Raw genomic sequence first — 22920 nt, forward strand, 5'->3', positions numbered from 1 at the left:
GCGCCGTGGGCTCCTCGCGCCCCCAGGTGGCGCCGTTGAGCGCCGAGTCATCGATCGCTAGTCCCCGCGCGCCCGTCTCGCGCAGCCGTCAGCGGCCGCTCGCGGGGTGGGCTGCAGGGGGCGCCCTCCAGAGAGGGGCCGAGCGTCCCGTCGCAGAGTCCGGCAAGCTGCGCGGTGTCTCCCCGTGACCCCTCAGCACCCCTCCCCCAGCTCCGGTAGTCGTCGCTCCGGGGCCGCCGCCGCTGGAGGCAGAAGCCGTCAGGCCGCGCCGTCGTCACCGTCTCCGCCTCTGGGTCCAGGTCCCCGGGCCCTGCCGCCGCCATGAAGCTGCGGGTGCGGCTTCAGAAGCGGACCTGGCCCCTGGAGATGCCGATAGAGGAGCCGACGCTGGGGCAGCTGCGTGCGCACCTGAGCCAGGCCCTGCTGCCCACCTGGGGGTACAGGTACGCGGCCCGGCGGGCGCGGGCGGGGAGGCGCCGGGCCGGCCCGGGGCTGCGGGAGGCGTGGCGGGCGGCGCGGGCCCCGCCGTCACGTGAGGCGGGCGGTGAGCGGGCGTCGCCGGGACGGAGCGGGCGTTGGGTCCCGGCTCGGAGGACATGGCCCGGCGTCCGGGGGGCTCCGTCCCCTTCCAGGGTGAGCTGTCGCTTCCGTTTTTCCAGTAAACGAACCGGGGGATAGGCCGGCGGCGCCCAGAGTTCCCCCGCCCTTGGAGACGTCAAGTTGGAAATTACGGGTTTCGTTTGGGTTAAAACGTATCAGGCCCCCCAGGGAAGTAACTTCACCCTCTCCAGCTGCCGGGGTATTTCAGTGAAAAAGTTTGGAAAGTACTAAAAGGAGTTAGCATCGGCCCCGCCTCCGAGGCCACCTGCACCTTGTTGAGCCGCGCTGAGGCTGCAGTAATCGGAAGGCTTCACTGGGTGTTTACTACGTGCGGGCGCCGCAGTGAGCGCCCTGCAAAGTTTTTATTTTTTTTAAAAAAATGATTTTAGGGTCAAAGACATCGATTTGTTGTTTCACGTATGTGTGCGTTCATGGGTTGATTCTTGTATGTGTCCTGACCGGGGATTGAACCTGCAACCTTGGCCTTTGGGGAGGACTCGCCAACCAACGGAGCTACCCGGCCAGGGACCGCTGCGAAGTTTTGCGAAGTGCAGCGTGTCCGGGTGTTTCAGATAATCCTGTTTTCCTGGGCGAGCTGTTGCTTTTTTTGCTAAAACGAAGGTACACGTGGGCCTTATGATGACTCTGGAGGCAGTGACGTTGAGAAGGAAAGGATCAAAGTCTGTTGTTTATGGGGCTGCAGATGAGGCAGCTTTGTTTCCACTGAGGGTCTCTTTTGGGGACAATAATCTGGGAATAGAGGGACATAAGGGTGATCCTCTTCAAATTTGGAATTTTGTGATAAGAAAAAAAAAATGTTCGCTGGGCCTTTTTAGAGGAATTCTTTAAAAAGAAAACCTTTCTGTTAATTACATGGCTCCTTTTGCAAACTTCCATTCTATTTGTGGGGAATTCAGAAAAATGAGACCATATTATGAACTACTCACCCTTCCATTTTTCAGGTTAAAAGTAGGCCTGATTTTTTCCAAATTAAGACAAAAATAGAAAATGAGGTATTGACATAACCCCCTTTAAACATACTAAGTGACATGCCTATTGTAATTTCTTGGTGTTAAACCTAAGAGTTTTGATGCTGACTTCATTACCCCACCACAAATTTTCAAAATTAACCTCTCTTTTTAAGGTATTTTCATGTGTGTATTATTATTATTATTATTATTTTAATTAGGAGGGGCGGTCTTAAACGGATGTGCAACACAGTGTGACTCCTTGTTTACCCAAGAGCCCAAGTTAGTTTCTCTTTCAAGTTTGTTTTCATAGTAGAGGCTGGTTAACTGGAAGGACTGTAGCTTCTGGATATATGTTCATTTTATAATAGGCAGTTTTAAAATGTGTCCATATGACATTATTATTTTTTAAAATGTCTTGGCTGAGTAAGTGGATCTGGAGTTGCCATAAAACATTTTTTAAAAGGCCTGAAGTTTCTAGGAGGGAATTTCCTGATGAGCTTAAAAGGTCATCAGGAGTAGTTTCTAAAACTTCAGTAATTTCTCAACCAAAGACACTCTAATTGGTAAGAAGAAACGTGAAAGGAAAAACAATGAATTATTTCAAGCACTTTTGAAAATGCAGCGTTGTGAGAAAGAATAAACAGCATGATTTTTCAAAGGACTTCATCCTTTGACTTCAAGAAGTTAATGAAGTCAGTATTGCTGTGTGTAGATGTCTTATAAAATGTTTTACAATTGTTAATTATTGCTTTCCACCACATGGTGAAATGATGGTTATTCTTTCAGGTCAGATACTCTGTGATACAGAAATGGGCCCAAATGCTCACCCAGCCTGTAATTCACTACCTCGCCTCTCCCTCTTGTCTGTATCTCTACCCATCCTAAGGCCCTGCCAAACATAATACTTTAATTTATCTTTATTATCTCTATTGCTTTGGAAACACCTCATTTTTTATCCTGCCTTTTGATTTCTTGTAAGTCTCAAGTGATCATTTTTATTACTTAATTTATTAATAATATATATGTCAGCTTGTTAATGGTTTTGTCTATGTATCACATAGACAGAGGCCCAAATGGGCGCAGGGTTCATTGCTTTAGGATAATTTGAGCTCTGAGCTTATTTACCAGTGATTTTTTGGATTTGTGCTATCTTCCCTGTAAAAGACATCATAGCTGGTCATCAGAAAGAAGAGAACTTACACTTACCAGTAGGAGGAATGAATTTGTATTCAGTCATCTACATATACTCGTCCAGCTTTTTGTGATTACGAATATTCATTTAGGACATGGGTCTAGTATTTTGGAACCGACATAGCTAACTGTCCTGTAAGGGCATTGAATGGGTAGCCTGATTTCAGTCTCATCCAATGTTGGTTGCATTTATTCCACAAATATTTTTATTTGCCACGTGCTGCAGATACAGTTTTGAACTAGACAGACAAGATACCTGATCTTATGAAACTTAACTTCTAATGTGGGGGTTTGGAAAGAGAGACAACATATAAATAAGTATATTTTCAAATAACGGAGTTACAATAAAAATAAACATGAGAATGAAATCAAGTGATGGAGATTGGTGGAAGGCATCTCTGAAGAGGTGACTTCTGAGTTGAGACCTGAGTGATGGGAGTCAGTTGAGCTGGAAGAGCAAATGCAGAGGCCCAAAGTCTGCAATGAAGTAGATTTGTTTTGAGGACAGATAGAAAGCTCATGTGAATAGAGAACAGTCCGTGAGAGGAAGGATGGCGCAAGGTGGGTGAGGTAGAGAAGCAGGTTGGGGTCAACTCTTGGGCTTGGAGGCCATGCTAAGGACTCTGTTCCAAGTTCAATAGAAACCATTGGAGGATTTTCAGCAGAGGAATGCTATAATTTACATTTTGAAAAGACTGTATTTTATTGAATCTCAGTTGCTGTCACTCTTAAGAGATTGTTTTATGTAACACTAAAGGAAAAAATGCTGTCTGTTAAGCTGTGATATGTCATAGATTTTAAGAAGCATCCTTATTTCAAAGATCAAAATACAAAAAGTATGTGTCTTAGAACTGATGAAAACATGGATTAATGATAGATAATTACTGTATCCTATCCCACAGGCTAGAATTGTTGCCATTAGAAATCTGTAACCTAGGCATTTGGTGATAAGAACAAATAATTTGGTTGTTTTTCCAAACTTTGGCTTCCTTCTTATTTTTGTTTCATTTTCATTATTTAGTTTGTCTAGGGCAGGGGTGGGCAAACTTTTTGACTCGAGGGCCACAATGGGTTCTTAAAGTGGACCGGAGGGCCGGAACAAAAGCATGGATGGAGTGTTTGAGTGAACTAATATAAATTCAAAGTAAACATCATTACATAAAAGGGTACGGTCTTTTTTTTTTTAGTTTTATTCATTTCAAACGGGCCCGATCCGGCCCGCGGGCCGTAGTGTGTCCACGGCTGGTCTAGGGTCAGACCATGTACCTTATATATGTTCCAAATATATTATTGTTGAGGATAATGGTAATAGGTAGGTAGCTCTTACCATCCTTATCCATCTTTCTTGGCAGTTCTGATACCCGGTTTGCAATTACATTGAACAACAAGGATGCCCTCACTGGAGATGAAGAGACCTTGACTTCATATGGGATTGTTTCTGGGGACTTGATATGTTTGATTCTTGAAGATGCCATTCCAGCACCTAACTTACCTTCATCCACAGATTCAGAGCATTCCTCACTCCAGAATAATGACCAACCTTCTTTGGCCACCCCCTCCAGTCAGTCCAGCATACAGGATGAACGGCGGACTGATTCATTCCAAGGAGAGGCAGCCCAATCCGATGTCTGGAATGATGGCAGTATGGTGGGTATTACTATTCAGACAGAAAATGGGTAGTTGACAAATCATACTTGATTGAATTCTGAGCCAGTCAGGATCATTATCATCAGTAGACTGCAGATTATATTCTTATAGAAACATTTTTGAAACTGCTAAATGCCTGGATTAATATTGGGCATTCTGAAGAACCCAGTTTTTACCTATTTATTTTGTTCAGATATTCATTTACCCCCTCAGATAAATTACCCCTTGGCTTCTCTCGCTGCCTTTAACTATTTGAATGCCATAAGCATCTATAGATGCAAGTGGCGGTCCTTTTTTAATTCAAGATACCGTGTCAGTTAACCGGTTAAGCTCATGTTCCCAGCTTTGCTTCTCTGGTCTGCTCCACTTGTTAAGGCTATACATAGTCCAGTTATTTCCAAATGATTTGTTGGACATTTATACCTGGGTGTTAAAAATTGTCACCTCAAAAAATATTGTTACTTAATATTCTCTATGCCAACATAAATTTGAAAATATGTGCACTGATGTTCTTTTGTTTGTCAGTGGTACTACTGTTTTCCTGAGCTTAAAACTTTGGAGTGATTTTTGACTCCTCATACCCAATCCCTTAACAAGCCCTGTCAGTGTTTCCTTTCCATTTCAGGCTTACAGTGTCTGTTCTTCAGTGCACTTTCTAGGTTCATTTTCTTTCTACAGCTTTTTGGTTATGTTGTTCCCTTGCTCTTAACTACTGTGTGTCACAGATATACCCGTGCTCACACTTTTGAATTGAAAAAGACCACATATCTCTAGTTCAGCCCTGTCATGGTGCAGAGGAGGAGAATGTCTCTCCCCCTGTACCAGCCAACACACTCAACATGTGCACATGTACACACTACCTAAGGACTGCTTCGCACCTTTGCTCTTGCTGCTCACCCAGCCTGTAATTCACTACCTCTCCTCTCCCTCTTGTCTGTATCTCTACCCGTCCTAAGGCCCTGCCAAACATAATACTTTAATTTATCTTTATTATCTCTATTGCTTTGGAAACACCTCATTTTTTATCCTGCCTTTTGATTTCTTGTAAGTCTCAAGCGATCATTTTTATTACTTAATTTATTAATAATATATATGTCAGCTTGTTAATGGTTTTATCTATGTACTTATCTCTTCAATTTAATTTTTTTTCGTGGGCCTTTAACATTTATAATTATTCATTGTGCCTAGCGTGTCTTTCAGTATATACATATACTAAAAAATACGTTTTAAGAGGTTTGTAAATTATGAAAAGCATTTATGTTCAGATTTTTAGTAATAGTATCCAGAGAGATTAAGCAAGTTAAAAAAGGCTTTTATAAAGCTTAATGTACCTACTTTTATGTGTATTTTTTTTTTTTTTAGAAATTATTATGTAATTTTGTGTTTTTGTTTCATAGAGGTAATCTAGGGAATGAGTAAGAATATTCAGTCACATATTTAAATTACATTTCTGAATCATTTTTGCTGATAGACCCCTTCAGAGATTCTGGTGGAAGGGCCCATTCCCTTTACTTCTGTGTACTATTAAAATTGTCCAGTAAAATGGAACTTTTCATAGTATATGTAATAGTTACTTTACTAGTTTTCTTTTGGAAACTTTTGAGAAATTAATATTACCTCAAGTTAGTAATTTAAGTTCCAAAAGCAAGCTGTTTTGTGCTCTAAGACTTGTATAGGACGACTGTAAAACCTTCGTGTGGAAACAGCTTGAAATCTCATAAATAATGCATTAAGTGCTTGAAACAGTACGGTCTGCTAATTAAATGTAGGATGGAGCATTAGAAAATGAAAATAGGAAAATTTTACTCTTGCAGTTAAGTATAAATTAATTTTCTTAGATGCCGTTATATTTGGGAACTCATCTAGTACCTGTTGATTCTTTAATGGGAAACAGATAACTGGGTATCAGACCCTAATGCTAGCTATAAGCTGCATTTTAGTCACTTGTTCCAGTCATTTGTAAATGACATATGATACTAGTAAATGATCTGTTCAGAGAGGTGGTGCTGAACATTTTTTTTTCACTTCCCCATGCGTGAAGAGTAAGATAAATATTCTCATCATATCAGAATGGCTCAGTGAATGCCAGTGGTTCTCATTGAGTGGCAGTAAGGTTTGATAAGTTCACCAGGGGATTCTGATATCTTCCTCTTATGTCATTATCAGTTTAGGGCAACCTTTTCAATATTTTTTTCACATATATTCTCCCATGCAACTGTCAGTAAGTAGTTAATGGCCCAAAGTTAGGCATAATCCTGTATAATAAAGAGCTAATATGCTAATTAGACTGAATAGCAGAATGACCGTCCAGATGACCTTCCAAATGACCTTCCGGACAAAGTTGGGGCTGTGAGGGCCAGCTGGGGCTGCTAGGGGCTGCGAGGGCCAAGCCCCTTGCACGAATTCTGTGCATCAGGCCTCTAGTAGATAAGAAGCAAAGAACCTATACACTTTATAATTTAGTTAGGTGTTAAGTGGTTTTAATAAGTAATTTCTGTTTGTTCAAAATATGATAGAGCCTCCTTTTTTTATTGTCTAAAATTTTACATATGTCTCCTTTTCCCCCGTTTGACTGCCTCCCCCGGCCCCCCTACATCCAGCCATTCCCACTCTGGGCAAGCCCCCACTGCCCCAGTGTCTGTGTCCATTGGAACCTCCTTTTTTAGGTAGTGTGAGTTGTCATTGCCCTCTAGGTTTTAACAAGTGAATTTGGATGTTTTTCATAAGCCACCAGGGATTTTAGAATAACCTCATGCTCCTTGACATTCTCCCACCCTTGGACTCATAGTATGTAATTTTAATTTCCTCTGCCCCTTCTTTAATGGAAACATGAACTGAAAAAGAAGAAACATGTGCTTTGCATTAGGAGTTGAGCACAAGCCTAGAAAACCAACTTTGTGAGCAAAGTTAACATAGTAACGTAGTCTTATTGAAGCAGCATATTATGTTTAAAAGCCGTGAACTGGGAATCTGGTGAGCTTGTTCACTTCAAAGTTTTATTAGTTGGTAACCTCGATTGTTATTTAATATGAGTCACAATTACAGCATGTATAAAAAGGTGACATCATTTGTCATGCCTATTTTATAGCATTTTTGCATGTTGCAAATGAGAAAACACTGAAAACAAAACATAATGAATTGTAAGATAACCATCTTTTACTGAGTGTCTACTATGTCTTAGGTACTGTACTGGGGTTATACAAATAGTTGACATGTAGTTTGTTCATTTCTAAGTTTGTGGTCATGGTAGGATGTAGATGAGTAATTAGAAAATTTCAATACTGTGTGATGAAGTGGAGTAATACAGCCTTTGCAAAGTAGAGGGTAGTCGGTGTCGCTTCTGTTGAAGAGGTAGAGACTGCTAGAGTGGGGAGGAAGGGACTGGCAGAAAGTGAACTTGATACAGAGTCAGGGATCAGGTGACGAAAGGCCTTGTATGCTAAGGAGTTTAGGAGTTTGGACTTTATTTGTAGGCCTGCATTTCTCAGCATGTCCTCTATGAAAGACTTGTTTCATGAGATTATAAGTAAGTGAGGAAGGAGGATAGCCTTTCTTGGTTATGCACTCATTATTATTGGACTTCTCAGAGCTTTGTAATGCCACAGCATACTTGGTGAATATGGAGGGAAGGTTAGGTAGCAATAGCATGTAGCATTTTCCAACTTATTTTATTGTCAACCTCTTTCTTTCCTAAGAACATCTAGGGTCACATTTCAAGGCACAATGTAGGGAAATGCTGCTGTCTACATTGGGGAAATACTGACAGAGTTTAAGTTGGGACATAGGACATAATTGGTGTCTTAATTGTCAGAAAACTGGCAGCAGTGGGTGGAATGTATGGAAGATAAAAAAGTGGAGTCAGGTGTATTGGGGAGGCTGTTGCTGGAAGTCAGGAGATAAATGAGTGTGAAGTACTGTTGGAGTAGGAAGGGGCAGATTTTAGAGATACTTAGGAGATAGGTTCAGTGGAACTTTGAAGTATGATCAGATTGGGGTGGGATTTAGTAACGCAGACTGAGAAATCTAGGAAGATTTCCAGGTTAATGGAGATAAGGAATTTGGAATGGAGGAGTAGATTGCAGGCTCATTTATGTAGGAGGGCTTGCTTTAATGTGTCCCATTTCTGAACCCAATAATGTGCTTTGACTTTGAGCACTAATCTCAGTTCACTTTAGGATACAAAATATCATGTATAAAAGTCTATTTAATGAATTCATTGTTTGTTATCCTTTTCAGCCAGGGCCTAGTCAAAATGTTGAAGCTGAGTCAATTGAAGATATTGTGGATATGGATGAAGACACAGGTTTCTACCCCTCAGAACCAATGCTCTGCAGTGAATCAGAGGAAGGGCAAGTGCCCCATTCATTAGAGACCCTGTATCAGTCAGCTGACTGTTCTAGTCCCAGTGATGCCTTGATAGTATGCATTCATCTTCTCATGTTGGAGTCGGGTTATATACCTCAGGTAAGATGACAAGAGAAGACAAGCATCTTGTTAGGGTTTACGTTTCTATTAGGAAAGGAGGTATATCAGTAAATATCCCTAGATTTTTGTGTTGTGTATTCTAGATTTCTTTATTAAATGTGGTTGGATATTAAATGTAATATGCTGAACACAGTGATAGGCATACAGTAGGCAAGCAGTAAGTATTCTCTTCCTTTTTTTCGTTTTATCAGTTTTTTATTAATATTATAAAAGTGATGGCAACTTGGGTTAAAAGAACCACAAGATTACAGTATGTAGGATAATATGTAGGTAAAATGTGTTCAGTGAGTGTGGATTGGGTGTGACTAGACAGATGATGACACACTAGGTTTTATATATTAATGGCTCTATGAATTGCCAGTAATTTAATAAGATTCAGTTAGGAAGAGGACATTGTTCTTATGCTGTAGTTGCTTGCATTCATTCATTCATTCTCCATCGTCAGGTGCAGTGCTTTGTCTCTGCTCCCAGGTTGCTTATAGTCCAAGAGTGAGAGAGACAAGTATACAAAGCATTGTACTGTATTGGTTAAATTCTAGGAGAGACTTAGCCATAGATAGGATGCCAGAGATTCACAGAGAACATTTAGAGTAGAGTTTCTTAAACTTTTTTTTTTGGTGTGGTGGTGGGGTGGGGGTGGTGGTGGTGGTGGTGGTGGTGGGAGAGTTTCTTAAACTTTAATGTGCACAGAATACCTGAGGATCTTATTAAAATGCAGATTCTAATTTAATAAGTCTAAGGTGGAGCCTGAGATTCTACATAGTCTCACACAATAGCGATGCCACAACTGGTGGTATTATGAGTAACAGTAATTCAGTGATCACTGAACACCTGCACCATGCCATGCACTGAGCCAGGAATCAAGATATAAAGACAGTCCTTTTCAGAAGTCCACAAGTATGGGAGATAAATAAAATGAAAATTATAATATATTATGATAAATAACATTAGAGAAGTACATAACAATGGAAATATGAACTGAACGTTAGTGGATAAAAGAAAGAGGATGACAAACATGATTTTTTTCTTGTTATCCTCACCCAAGGATATGTTTTTATTGATTTTAGAGAGGAAGGGAGAGAGAGAGAAAAAAAACATTGATGTGAGAGAGAACTATCAATTGGTTGCCTCCCATATTTGCCCCGACCAGCATCCTAGTTATGTGCTGCGACTGGGAATCAGACTCACAACCTTTTGGTGTTTGGGACGAAGCTCCCACCAAGTGAGCCATGGCCAGGGCAGGATTTAAAAAAAAATTTATTGGTGTGACATTGGTTAATAGGTTTCAAGTGTACATTACTGTATATTGCATTGTGTGCCCACCACCCAAAGTCAGTCATCTTCCATCACCATATATTTGGCCTCCTTTACTCTCTACCACTCCTCCACCTCCTTCCGTCTGGTAGACACCATACTGTTATCTGTCTGTGTCTCTGAGTTTCAGTTTTATATCCCACATATGAGTGAAATCATGTAACTCTTAGTTTTTTCTGACTGACTTCGCTTAGCATGTATTTATATATATTTTCTTTTAAAAGGGATTTCCAAATAAAGTGATATTTAAGTTGGGTTCTTGAATAATGACCTTGGTAAGCAGAGAAGTGAGTCTTTGAAGAGAGAAATTAACTCCATCTCTGATATTATTTTATCTATTTGAACAAAATTTTTTTTTTTTTAATATTTTATTGATTTTTTACAGAGAGGAAGGGAGAGAGATAGAGAGTTAGAAACATCGATCAGCCGCCTCCTGCACATCTCCTACTGGGGGTGTGCCCGCAACCCAGGTACATGCCCTTGTCCGGAATCGAACCTGGGACCTTTCAGTCCGCAGGCCGACGCTCTATCCACTGAGCCAAACCGGTTTTGGCTTGAACAAAAATTTTGATGGAGGATAATATATGGAAACTTTTTTTCTATCAAAATTTTATTCATAGCAATGTTAATGATTTGACAAATTTTATTAAGGGGATTGTAAGGAATGCTTATTTCTAGACAAGTTAGGGACTTCCTGGATGGTTAATCTTTTTGAGAGTAATATATTTCTATATTTGTTTCCCTTTAATTTCCTTCCCCAGGGGACTGAAACCAAAGCTATTTCCATGCCAGAGAACTGGAAATCAGGAGGAGTGTATAAGCTGCAGTACACACATCCTCTCTGTGAGGGCGGCTTTGCTGCTCTCACCTGTGTGCCTTTGGGAAACCTAGTCGTCATAAATGGTAATTGGATGGCATAGTTGCAGTCATTAGTTTACGAATACTGACATCTTTCTCTCCAAATGTTTTATAGCCAGTTCATTAATTGCCCATTATGATATAGTCTTTTTTCAACTTTGTTTAATCCCTGTACCGCTGATAACATGAGTCTGAAAGGTTATAGAATTATGGGTTGGCCCTACCAGTGTGGCTCTGTGGTTGAGCATCAACCTATGAACGAGGAGGTCAGGGTTTAGTCTCCAGTGTGGGGCGTGTAAGAGACAGCCAATCAATGATTCTCTCATTATTGATATTTCTATCTCTCCCTCTCCATTCCGCTCTGAAATCAATAAGAATATATTTATATGAAAAAAGAGAATTACGGGTTGATGTTTTAGGCTAGCAGCCTTCATTCTTTGAGCAGCTCTACTCTTTTGCTGTTTTAACCTTATAATTTATTTTTTGCTCCCGTGGGAGTTGTTATAATAGGAGTGAGATGAACTCTTTGAAGAATATACGTTTCTTTGTGATTATAAATGGCTTTTTTTTTTTAAATCAAGGTCTCAAACTGAGAGATGGTAAGAGGTGAGATTGAGCTGGGTCCCTTTGTATTCAGTTTGGCACCACTGAACAATATATAAATACCCACAAACACTAAGGGTTCTGAGGCTTTAATCTGTGTGTGTTTTCTCCCACACCCTGGGAAAGTCGCTCTTAATGGTTTCTTTCCTAGTTGTCTTCAGTATTAAGAAAATTTCACTGGGATAGCAATACATCCCAATTTCATTTTAGCTCAGATGCCACCTGCATGTCCATACCAACTATCAGTGGTGTTTGGAACAGTTTCATAATAAACATTCTGGAGATCCATTTGAGTGACTAGAATCTTGCATTTTTGTTGCATTTTGATTTTTTTAAATTAAAAATATATTTTATTGATTTTTTGTAGACAGGAAGGGAGAGGGATAGAGAGTTAGAAACATTGATGAGAGAAAAACATCGATCAGCTGCCTCCTGTACACCCCCTACTGGGGATGTGCCTGCAACCAAGATACATGCCCTTGACTGGAATTGAACCTGGGACCCTTGAGTCCGCAGGTCGACACTCTATCCACTGAGCCAAACCGGTTAGGGCTGCATTTTGATTTTTGAGGTTTATCCTCTTAAGGATAATATTGGAATGACTGCATTTTTCCTTTTTCAGCAAAGCTCATCTTTGTATAACAAAGGCAGCAGGTGCTTTGATGTGTCTTAGCTCAGTGGTTTCAACATGTTCTGCAGCTCCTAGTTTCTGCTGAGACGAAGCAGGGAGGAGGCTTAGTAGAACTATCTCCACTTAAATCTTGAGCAGCAACATGTTTGTCTATTTCACTTATTGGGGTCCCTACAAGATTTTATAATGTGTTTTTTTTTTTCTGCTGAAAGACAGTTCTAGGTGCCCTTTTGTGTAATTTCTGCTATTTCCTTTTTATGACTCGATTCTTTGACATGTTACTTAAAAGTCTCAAAATTTCAGCTTTAATAGCTTTGGTGGTATTCCACATTTGTCTGGACGCAACTATCTGATGGCACGAGGACCTAGTAATGCCTTTTCAGCAATTCATGACAATTACAAATGTAACTTTTAGTTGGGTGTTCCACCCAGATCAGCAGTTGCTGCCTCCATTTAAGCATAACTTGCAAGGTGGAAGTTACCAAATGGTAAATGTGAGGTTGTAATTTTTGCCTCAGTTTCTTACTAAAACTCTTTAACAACATCTGTATAATAACCTCTATTTACTAGAGTTTCAAGATACTTAAAAGAGAATAGCTGTTAAATGTCTAATGATTTCCGATACTTCGTTTATTTACCATTCTTGGCAAGTCACCTGCTTGCAGACTTGCATGGCAGACAGCCATTCCAGGCTTGATTCTTTGAAAGGAGTAGTGTGTCCTTAAATCTCTCCTTCACCGAAGACATCCTGTTCGGTGCACATGTGCATAAGCACATCACTGGCTCTTTCATAGAATGAGATGAAGTATGCCTTTGTGTATGTGAATGAAATTGAACTCTCTGGTGATGTCAAGAATATTGGTCTTTTGGGTCTAGAGAGAGGATTCATTTAACAAACAAGGGAAGACTCATTGCCAAGGGTTAAATAAAAAATAAATGGAGTTTTGGTGATACTGGTGGAAATAATGATTTTATTGTGTTTAACTGTCTTCTATTAACCTTGTTGCATATCTTCCAGTTACTAATGAGCTGCTATTGGTAATACTTTTTATATAGGTATTATATAAAGGTGTTTACTGTAGTTTTTAAGGGGTGTTTTAGAGTGATTTTTAATTCATGCGATGGCATGTTTATACTTCGGACTTCGCTGTGAGGGAAGGATGTAAGCATAGAGCAGTTTGTTTTGTATAATGTGTCCTTTGTATATTGGGGGCAAGGAAATACAGTCCCATACTGGAAAATGAAGGCAATTGATGAAGTGACGAATTTTCATCTTTCTTTTGCTTATTTACAGCTACACTAAAAATCAACAGTGAGATTAGAAGTGTGAAAAGATTGCAGCTGCTGCCAGAATCTTTTATTTGCAAAGAGGAACTAGGTAATGTAACCGTGATTTAACTTTTGGGATGACATTTTGAGAGCTTCACTTTTAAAAACCTGAAAGGTAATGTTCAAAAGACTGAGTTTCTGAATGAGATTAAAGCAAATTCAAGACCATGATGCAGAGTTTCTGTTTCCTGTTATTCTTAGGATCTTGGAATGCTGGATTATGTTTACATTGCCATTATGTAATGACACTAGTATGTAATTTTTTGCACATTATTGATGCTTCATAATTTCTGGATTTTTCTGGCATTGTGGTTAGCCAGTATGGAGAGGAGCTATGTTTTGTGGGAACCATACTAGTATAATGGAACCTCATTATTGAAGATATTTGCTTAAACCTATATAAATTTGATGTAGATTGGACCTTTACCAGAAGTTTGCATTCTATGCATGGTTTCATTTATGTTCTATAAAATTATTAGTAGACGCAAAGAAATTAAGTTTTTATTTTTTTAACTTAAGTCAAAGGATGAGATGTGGGTAGGTGGTTGAAGGAGAAGAGATGGGGTAGAGAGGGAAGTATCATATTTAAGTACTGTTTTGTGCCTTTACAGATGTTATTCCATTTCATCCTCATAGTAAACTTGAGGGTTTAAAATCCAGATGGAGAGTGGTGTGGTATAGGGGAGAGATGACATTTAAAGCAGTGTCTTTTAAGGGAAGACCATGTAGATCTAGATCTTTGCTGTGAAGGCCTAACTTAGTCTTGTTAGTTCCCAGGGGAGATCAAGCCTTGAGAGACTGACGTATATGAACTGAAACTGATAGAGAAAGCAGACATCAGAATACAGTTGACCATTGGAAAACTGGAGTTAGGGTGCTGATCCCCCATGTAGTCAAAAATACACATATAACTTTTGACTCCCCTGAAACTTAACTACAGTTGACCTTTGGTATCCAAGGGGGATTGGTTCCAACATTCCCTGCAGATACCAAAAACCCACGGATGCTCAAGTCCCTTTTATAAAATGATATAGACCAATGCATACAATTGGCCCTCTGCATCCAGATTCCCAACTGCGGATGGAAAACACTATTTTCTATCTGCTGTTGGTTGAATCTGAGGATGCAAAACCAGGGATATGGAGGGCTGATTGTGGTTTATTAAAAAAAATCTGTATATCAGTGGACCCGTGCAGTTAAAACCTGTGTTGCCCAAGGGTCAACTGTACATATTTATAATGGTCTCTGAACATATAATGTCATAGTAGACCAGTGTTTCCTAACCTTTTTTCCCTTATCAATCCCCGAAAGAGCCATTTACACATTTTCCCCCTAGTCATTCTCCCCCATGAAAATTTAATACGATAGATATCTGTATTTGTATACTGTGACCCTTAGGAGGGGCAAAACCAATGTCATAACTAGGATTTTATTTTTTTGCCCTCCCAAGAACCAATTTTTGCCCTGTTGGGGGCAATATTGCTCCTGTTGCGAATGCATGAACTGACTCATTAAATCTTTAAAGATGATCTTACCATTAGGGCCAGAAATTCCTTGGCTACAATACTGTATATTCACTTCTGTGCTATGGGGAGTAGAAATACTCTACACTTTATAGCAGTAGAGGTTATTATGCCCATTTTATAGATCAGGAAATAGGTCTAGAGGAGGTTAAATTACTTCAAGGTCACAGAGCTAATAAATGGTGGAATTTAGGATCGGAATAGATTTGACTCCTATGCCTTTTTTTAAAAACAACTTTTATAGAAATGTAGCTCAGTTCATTTTCTTTATTTGCTTTCTGTTAAAAAGGAAATGAAAGGAAAGGAAAAAAGGAAATGAAAGGGAGGGAAAAAGTTAATACAGTTTTATTACAAGTTTATGGACTATATTAATCGAATATTTTTAATGTAGCACTTTTTATGTTAGGAATATGCTGTTCATTTGACAAGTCATTTAAATAAATGTTTACTGTGGCTTATAGTGTCCATATATACTAGGTACTGTTATTTATCCTTTTGTTCTAAGTCCCTAATTATATTTATTATAGATCACTGAAGGAAATTTTCTTTTTATAGAAAATCAGTTTTCACATTAAACCAAATTTATTTTTTAAATATCTTGAAATTTGCCCTAACCAGTTTAGCTCAGTGGATAGAGCATTGGCCTGTGGACTGAAAGGTATCAGGTTCGATTCCGATCAAGGGCATGTACCTTGGTTGCGGGCACATCCCCATAGGAGGTGTGCAGGAGGCAGCTGATCGGTGTTTCTAACTCTCTCTCTTCCTCTCTGTAAAAAATCAATAAAATATATTTTAAAAAATCTTGAAATTTGATTTAAACTCAAGATTGTAATTCATGCAATAAAGATGTAGAGTTTAGCTGCATATTTTTTTTATTCATTATCAAGTTATGCATGTTTTATTATAGACTAGAGGCCCAGTGCATGAAATTTGTGCACTGGTAGGGTCCTTAGCGGCTGCCGGCCAGGGCCTCCCTCCCTTCCCCCAGCTGGTCCTGCCCCCTAGTTCCCTGGTGAACTCCTGGAGGAACTCCCGGTTGAGGGGACAATTTGCATACTATGCTTTTATTATATAGAATAGTGAGTTGCATACATATGGACTGGGGAGGGAGCAAGCATAAATTGATTATCTGATAAATACTAGGCACTGTGTATGTAGCTTTAAATTTTAACTACACTTATCTGGTGCAGTGGTGATGTCTTCTTTAAACAGGTGAGCAAACAGGTACAGATCAGAAGGTTCAAGGTTATACACTTGGTAAATTTATAGCAAAACTGAAGTGGGAACTCTAGGCACAGTTTGACAGTGTACATGCTGTAATGTGCATGAAAATCACCTGGGGATTTTATTAAAATGCAGGTTCTGATTAAGTAGGTCTGTGGTGGGTCCTGAGATTCAATATGTAGAAACATTTCCCAGGTGATGTCAATACAGGTGATCCATGGACCACACTTTGGTAGCAGTTTAGTGGCTAATGTGAGTGCTTTGGAGCCCTACTTAGCCTTATACCCTGCTCTGCCACTTACTCTAAGACCTTGGATGGCTCTATATCTTGTCCTGTCTTTAAAGTGGGAATAATAGTATTTATCTCTGAGGGAGAATTGCTGATTCTAAAGAAGGCTTGAAAACTGTGTTATAAACACTGTTTGTTACTAAATCTAAGCTCCACAAGAGTAGTGCCCACTGCATTCCCAGTGCTCAGAGCAGATTGGTAGATATCTATAATAATAAAAGGGTAATATGCTAATTAGATCGGAAGTCATTCCAGACATCCTTCCTGATGAAGCCGGGGTGGAGGGAAGCCGTCCCGGTCCTAGGTGCCTGCAGGTGGCCTGAAGGAAGCCAGCCCAGGTCCCAGGTGCCTACTGGCAGCCAGAGGAGGGAAGCCCGGGTCCCAGGTGCCAGAGGGAAGCTGGTGTTGGCAGCCAGGGGAAGGAAGGTCTACTCTTGCATGAATTTTCATGCATCAGGCCTCTAGTCTATAATAATAAAAGCATAATATGCTAATTAGACCAGACATTCTTCAGGACATCCTTCCGGACAAAAGCTGGGGCCGTGAGGGAAGCCTGGGTCCTGGGTGCCAGAGGGAAGCTGGTGCCGGCAGCGGGGGAAGGAAGGCCTACTCTTGGCACGAATTTCATGCATGGGCCTCTAGTTCAGTATATCTAGTGTTCCCTGCCAAATGATAGCCTATGAGCTGTATAGATTGGTACAGCTCACTTCATTTGATATGGGATTTTAGCTTTCAGAGTCTCATGCTATATACTCCCTAGTCTATTGGAGATTTTGATTTATATCTGTGTTGGAATTATTTGTGAAAATTTATTTACCTCTTTGATTGGTTTGGCTGAAGTAGAGGATACCATTTCAAGTTTTTCCACTTGATTTTCTATTTGATTTTTTATTTTAAATATTCTAGGGGAAAATGTAGCCAACATCTACAAAGATCTTCAGAAACTCTCTCGCCTCTTCAAAGACCAGCTGGTGTATCCTCTTCTGGCTTTTACTCGACAAGGTGAGAGATGATAAATGATCCCAGGTCAAATGGCTAGAAAGAATAGTAAATTTAAAGTACTGTGCTCATGACTCTCCCCTCTTTTCTCCTCCTAGTGAAATTCTGCTCTGATTTTAAGACTAAGCTTAAATGTTAATTCCTTAAATGTTATTCACTCCCTCTTGGTAGTTCCATAGCATTGTGTACATATCTTTATTGTAGCTCTTTATTCAGTGTATAATAATTGTTGATATAATTTCTTTCCACCTAAGGTTGTGAATACTTGAAAGCAGGGAATATGTCTTATTCACTTTTGTATTCTCATGGCCTAGCACAGGGTCTGGCCCATAATAAGTTCAATAACACATAAATAAATAATGTGTAGCCTGTAAATTGCATCTAAGGTTTTTTTTTTTTTTTAAATAATATTTATTGGGGCTCTATGCTAGGTACTTTGGATATTTCACATGTGTTCTTACTTAATGCTAACAACTTTGAAGTAGCTTTTATTCTCATTTTATAGATGGTGAAACTGAATAATTCAGTGAGGTTTATATTCACTCAAGATTCTTGTATAGTCAGCTTTCTCTTATTTGTGTTGTAGTAAAAAATACTTAAAAATCGCAGTGACTTGCCCTGGCCAGTGTGGCTCAGTTGGTTGGAGCATTGTCCTGTACACCAAAAGGTTCATAGGTTGACGCTCAACCACTGAACCATACCGTCAGGGCTCTACCTCCTAATAGTAATTGCTAACACCTGAGTGCTTATTGTGTGCCAAACATTGTTCTAAGCACTATATGTATTAATAAATTTAATTCCCAACTTAGTGAGGTAGATAATGTTATTAACCCATTTTACAGATGAGGAAATTGAGTTAGGCAGAGTTTAAGTAACTTGTCCAAAAGCACACAGCTAATAAGTGGCAGCATTGGGAGCCAGTTATAAAAGCCAGTGAATTATCCATTTTCTGTAGTTGAGAAGAGAATTAAAAGAAGCCATTGACTAATATCTACAAATTGTCAGAATTATTTTTTCTATCTGTATTAAACAGTATTTGTCTTTCCACTAACACAGGGGAACAAGGAAGGGGCTTAGTAGTAGTAATCTAGTTAACCTGGGGTTAAACATTTGTTGTAGATGTGTGTGCTTGGATAATTGAGACCACCTCCCAGTTTGTTACCTCTCTATAAAGGAACGAGTTGCCCGCTTTTGTTGAATGTGTGGGGAAAGCTGGATGTTCTTTACTCAGAGACACTTGTTCTTTTTCTCCTTTTAGCACTGAACCTCCCAGATGTATTTGGGTTGGTAGTCCTTCCATTGGAGCTGAAACTACGGATCTTCCGACTTCTGGACGTTCGTTCTGTCCTGTCTTTGTCTGCAGTTTGTCGTGACCTCTTTATCGCGTCAAATGACCAACTTCTGTGGAGGTGTTTATATCTGCGGGACTTTCGAGGTGATTTCCATGATGACATGTTAACAAGAAAGGGGCTCTTTCTTACTGAGGTCTTAGTTCTTAATGATTCAGCTTGCCAGAAGTTTTTAGTTATAGGTTTTCTTTTTTAGGGTAGCAAATAATCATAACATACAGCCTATAGTAAAGAGATTCTAAGCTTCATAAACCTTTGCCTATGTCCTGAAAACTCTCCTCAAATAGCCACTTAGACTAAGTAGACCGTCAGGATAGAAAAATGGACGTGAGATAGGTTTATTCTCTATCGGCCATCCTCAGTGTCTGACTTAGAAATCCACTGCATTTCTAACTACTTCCAGGTTGTGACCAGAGTACTAGTGGACAGAGTCTTGCTCTGCTGTGGCAGGCGTGTTGCTGGGGAAGCTGTATTTCTGCATTGTCACATTTAAGGTGACCTGGTCATCATTGCAGCAGTGATGACAGTGGAACTTGGGGCTGGGGAGAATTCTCCAAAATGTCACAGGGTTTCCAGATACAAGGCTGGAAGCCTGAGTGTGGAACTTCTTTTTGGTCACCACCATTTTACTACCTATCAGTGTTAGACTGTGGTTTGACTCTGGGTGGGTCACAAAATCAATTTAAGGGGTCATTTTACAAAAAAAAGGAAAGTCAGCAGCACTTTATAAAATAGGAGTAAACTTATATTTTAGCTATATAGATACATAAATGTAAAAAAATCTTACATGTTACAGTGTAAAATAAAAAAGTTTGAATGATGGTGCTATATATGATAATGTACCACTCTAGTAAACATGTATGGGTAGGTTCCCTTCCTCTTTTTTTTTTTTTTAAATTAAAAGTACATGTAGAGTCATTTGGATTGTCAAAATTTTTTTCTTTTAAAGCTTCAAAATGTAGAAAGTGCAAATGACCTGGTTTTTCCTTGTCTTCCTTCTTGATTCCTGAGGTCCTCATTCTTTGTTTCTGCTCCTGAATCCAAAGTTTAAAATGTTATTTTGTCCCTGGAGGCAGGAAATGTCATCTCAGAAATTTAAAAAATTATAGTCAAAATGAAAAGACAAAATGACCAACATATATGGAAGATCCAACCCTAAAAAAGCAGGCTATGATAAAAATACCCATGAAAGGAACAAATACTTTTTACTTGTATATTTGAGTTCAGGTTTAAAATACAATCAGTCTCTACCTCATTTCCAGATTGTGGTCCACAAGCTCATTTGTAAGCTGAGTGTTCATATTTTTTTCTTGAATTTCCCTGTACATACAATGTTATGGGGCTGGAGCTTTTATAACTTTTTCTTCCATGCCAATATAATAACATCTAGAGAAGACATCACTATCTTTTATCCAAACTCGTCACTAAAAGGAGTTCTTTTCCTCATTTCACAGATTTTAAGTAAGTACATTGAAAATTACTTAGTTATGATCAAATTTCTGAGAGTCGAATCATTCAGAACATGTTTGGGAGAAAATCTAACCCAATTATGGAAGAAAACCTTACCAGCTTGACCTCCAGTAATGACCATGAGCGGTAATACAGACACTCAGAGGTTGTCACCTGGGTTAGTGTGACATGAGACTTGGGGTCAGAAGCAGCTGACACACTAGATGGAGTTAGTGGGAGACGGTGTAGTGTGGGTCAGTTAGCACAGGAGAGAACAGCCGTGCAGCCCTCTGCATCCCTGAGGGAGTCACTGCATTCAGCCACGTAGTACAGAGCAGTGCCGGCTGCCCTCAGCCGTCCAGAGAGGATCTGAGTTAGGTTCAAGAAAGTATAAATGGTAGTGTGTGTTAAACCAAGGATGGATTCCTGTTTCTGCTTAATGAGGATGCTTTCGTTTCCTTAGGACAGAGGCAAACTTGCTGTTTCATGCTGGATGAATGAAGCATTTTAAACCCTTATTTTTTGCTTTTCCTTTGTAGATGGTACTGTTAGAGTTCGAGACACAGATTGGAAAGAAGTAAGTGTTTGCAAATATCAAGGCTAATGTTCACAACACAGAAATAACTAGTGGATTAGTACATTATGGGCAGTTTTCACTTTTTTATGATGTAATCTGTTTTCACTAAATTTATTGCTCATTTTCAGTAAATGGAAATGTTTTCAACTTTTACTTTAAACTCAGTCCGTTTTCTTGTAATTACACAGGAAGTAAGTTTTAACACAATGATTATTTTTCACCTTAATAAAACATTCTCCCTTCTTCTGTTTCAAAGAAGATTTTTTTAAAGTGAGTTGCTTTGTGCTGGAATAGTGTTTAGCTGTTCTGCTAGTTAGAATAGTACATTAAGAAAAGAAAAAGTGATGTTATTTTATTTGCTGATGCCTACTATAAAAGACGTTGATAGGACTGAGAAAAACTTGGGAGGAAGGACTAGAGAAGAATAAAATTCAATGAAAGTATTCAAATATGTACAAAATATGTTCCATCCTCTAAAATGGGCATCTGTTTCATCTTGTTTAAATTGAGATCTATTAGGGACACAATTTAAGTGAAAAATAATAACCTCACCCCCCAACACCTTTATATTTTATGGCTTGATATTTTCAACAAATATTTAACTTTGCTACTTTTCAAAAAGGCTGACTTACGATTGCACGTTAGCTTGGGCACTCTGGGTTGCAGTCTTGAAAGTACATGCCACTCAGTTATCCCTCCTTTGGCTGTATTGTTGCTCCAGGTTGGCACAATTGCTCGGTTGCAGTGTAAAGACTAGAGCTCATCGGTATTGTATTCAGAGCCACTACCTTATTCGCTTACAAAGAAATGGTGAAAGTTCGTTTCTGTGCACTGGTTTTTGGTCTGCTTGATAGTGTGGGAAAAGGAAAGGACAGATCTGTACAGTGAAAGCAGGTTGGAACTCTGGGGAGACATCCCAACCACTTACCAGATCCTGTTCTTGTTTTTCTTCAGTTGTACAAGAAGAAGCACAAACAAAGAAAAGAAGCTCAGAGAATTCGGCATATGATGTTCCTGCCGCCGTCGTCACCCCACCCCAACCCATTCTACCCCAATCCCTTCCACCCCAGGCCTTTCCCTCCCAGCTCGCTCCTTCCTCCAGGAATTATTGGTGGTGAATTTGATGAAAGACTAACACTTCCCTATGTTGGGAACCCAATCAATTCACTCATCCCTGGGCCGGGGGCGGCACCCGGCCAGTTCCCTCCACTCAGACCACGTTTTGATCCAATTGGCCCACTTCCAGGACCTAACCCCATCCTGCCAGGGCGCGGTGGCCCCAATGACAGATTTCCCTTCAGACCCAACAGGGGTCGGCCAACTGATAGCCGGCTACCATTCATGTGATTGACTCGCAACCCCACTCTGGAGCTTGTTTGGTTTTGTTTCTTAAAACTACAGCTGTCATCTTGTTGGGTTGTTGACCTCTAGTGTTTTCTGATTGTGGTGGTGAGGAATGTACTCACACAAGCCTTTCAGTAGATGTATTTAAAGCTCCAGGGGTGGTGAGGCCCAAAGGTTACTTCATGACAAGGTTGGCCTTGGGAATAGTTGGCTGCTGACTTCCCTCTAGAATGAAGGTTGTTCACCGATAATGTTCTGTACCAGATTTTTAAAAATTAAGTATAAATTACATGGCAGTCTCGACTTTTATTACAGAAAGATATGTGATAAATATTCAGAACAGCTTTACAACATTACTTGGACATTTAAAAATGATCAGAGAACCTATTCAGCGTCATCAAATTGTTGCAGGGGATTTTAAACATTTTAATGGCCCCTTTTTTCAAATGAAATCATTTGCAGAAGCTGATTTATAAAATGACAAAAGCAGAGCTAGTTTGGTTGAACTGAACTTTGGACACCCACCAGCTCAGTCCA

At 39.7% G+C, this 22920-nt stretch overlaps 1 protein-coding gene across 3 annotated transcripts; it reads left to right on the forward strand.

Annotated features, from left to right (window-relative positions):
- The first annotated feature begins 125 nt into the window (after positions 1-125).
- On the forward strand, positions 126-22679 carry FBXO7 (F-box protein 7). 3 transcript variants are annotated; one of them, XM_036297701.1, is made up of 9 exons: positions 126-443; positions 4115-4409; positions 8646-8873; positions 10970-11111; positions 13595-13678; positions 17572-17667; positions 18923-19099; positions 21002-21039; positions 21994-22679. In XM_036297701.1, exons 1-9 carry the CDS (start codon positions 322-324, stop codon positions 22384-22386), a joined length of 1575 nt encoding a protein of 524 aa, XP_036153594.1. In that variant the 5' UTR covers positions 126-321; the 3' UTR covers positions 22387-22679. The 3 variants fall into 3 exon arrangements, with proteins under 3 accessions (XP_036153594.1, XP_036153596.1, XP_036153595.1); XM_036297703.1 differs by lacking the exon at positions 126-443 and adding an exon at positions 499-633 and having other exon boundaries at positions 4267-4409; positions 21994-22674; XM_036297702.1 differs by lacking the exon at positions 126-443 and adding an exon at positions 1272-2263 and having other exon boundaries at positions 21994-22674.
- Positions 22680-22920: the final 241 nt, after the last annotated feature.

The sequence above is a fragment of the Myotis myotis genome, unplaced genomic scaffold (genome assembly GCF_014108235.1).
Source record: "Myotis myotis isolate mMyoMyo1 unplaced genomic scaffold, mMyoMyo1.p scaffold_m19_p_3, whole genome shotgun sequence".
Taxonomy (NCBI): Eukaryota; Metazoa; Chordata; class Mammalia; order Chiroptera; family Vespertilionidae; genus Myotis; species Myotis myotis.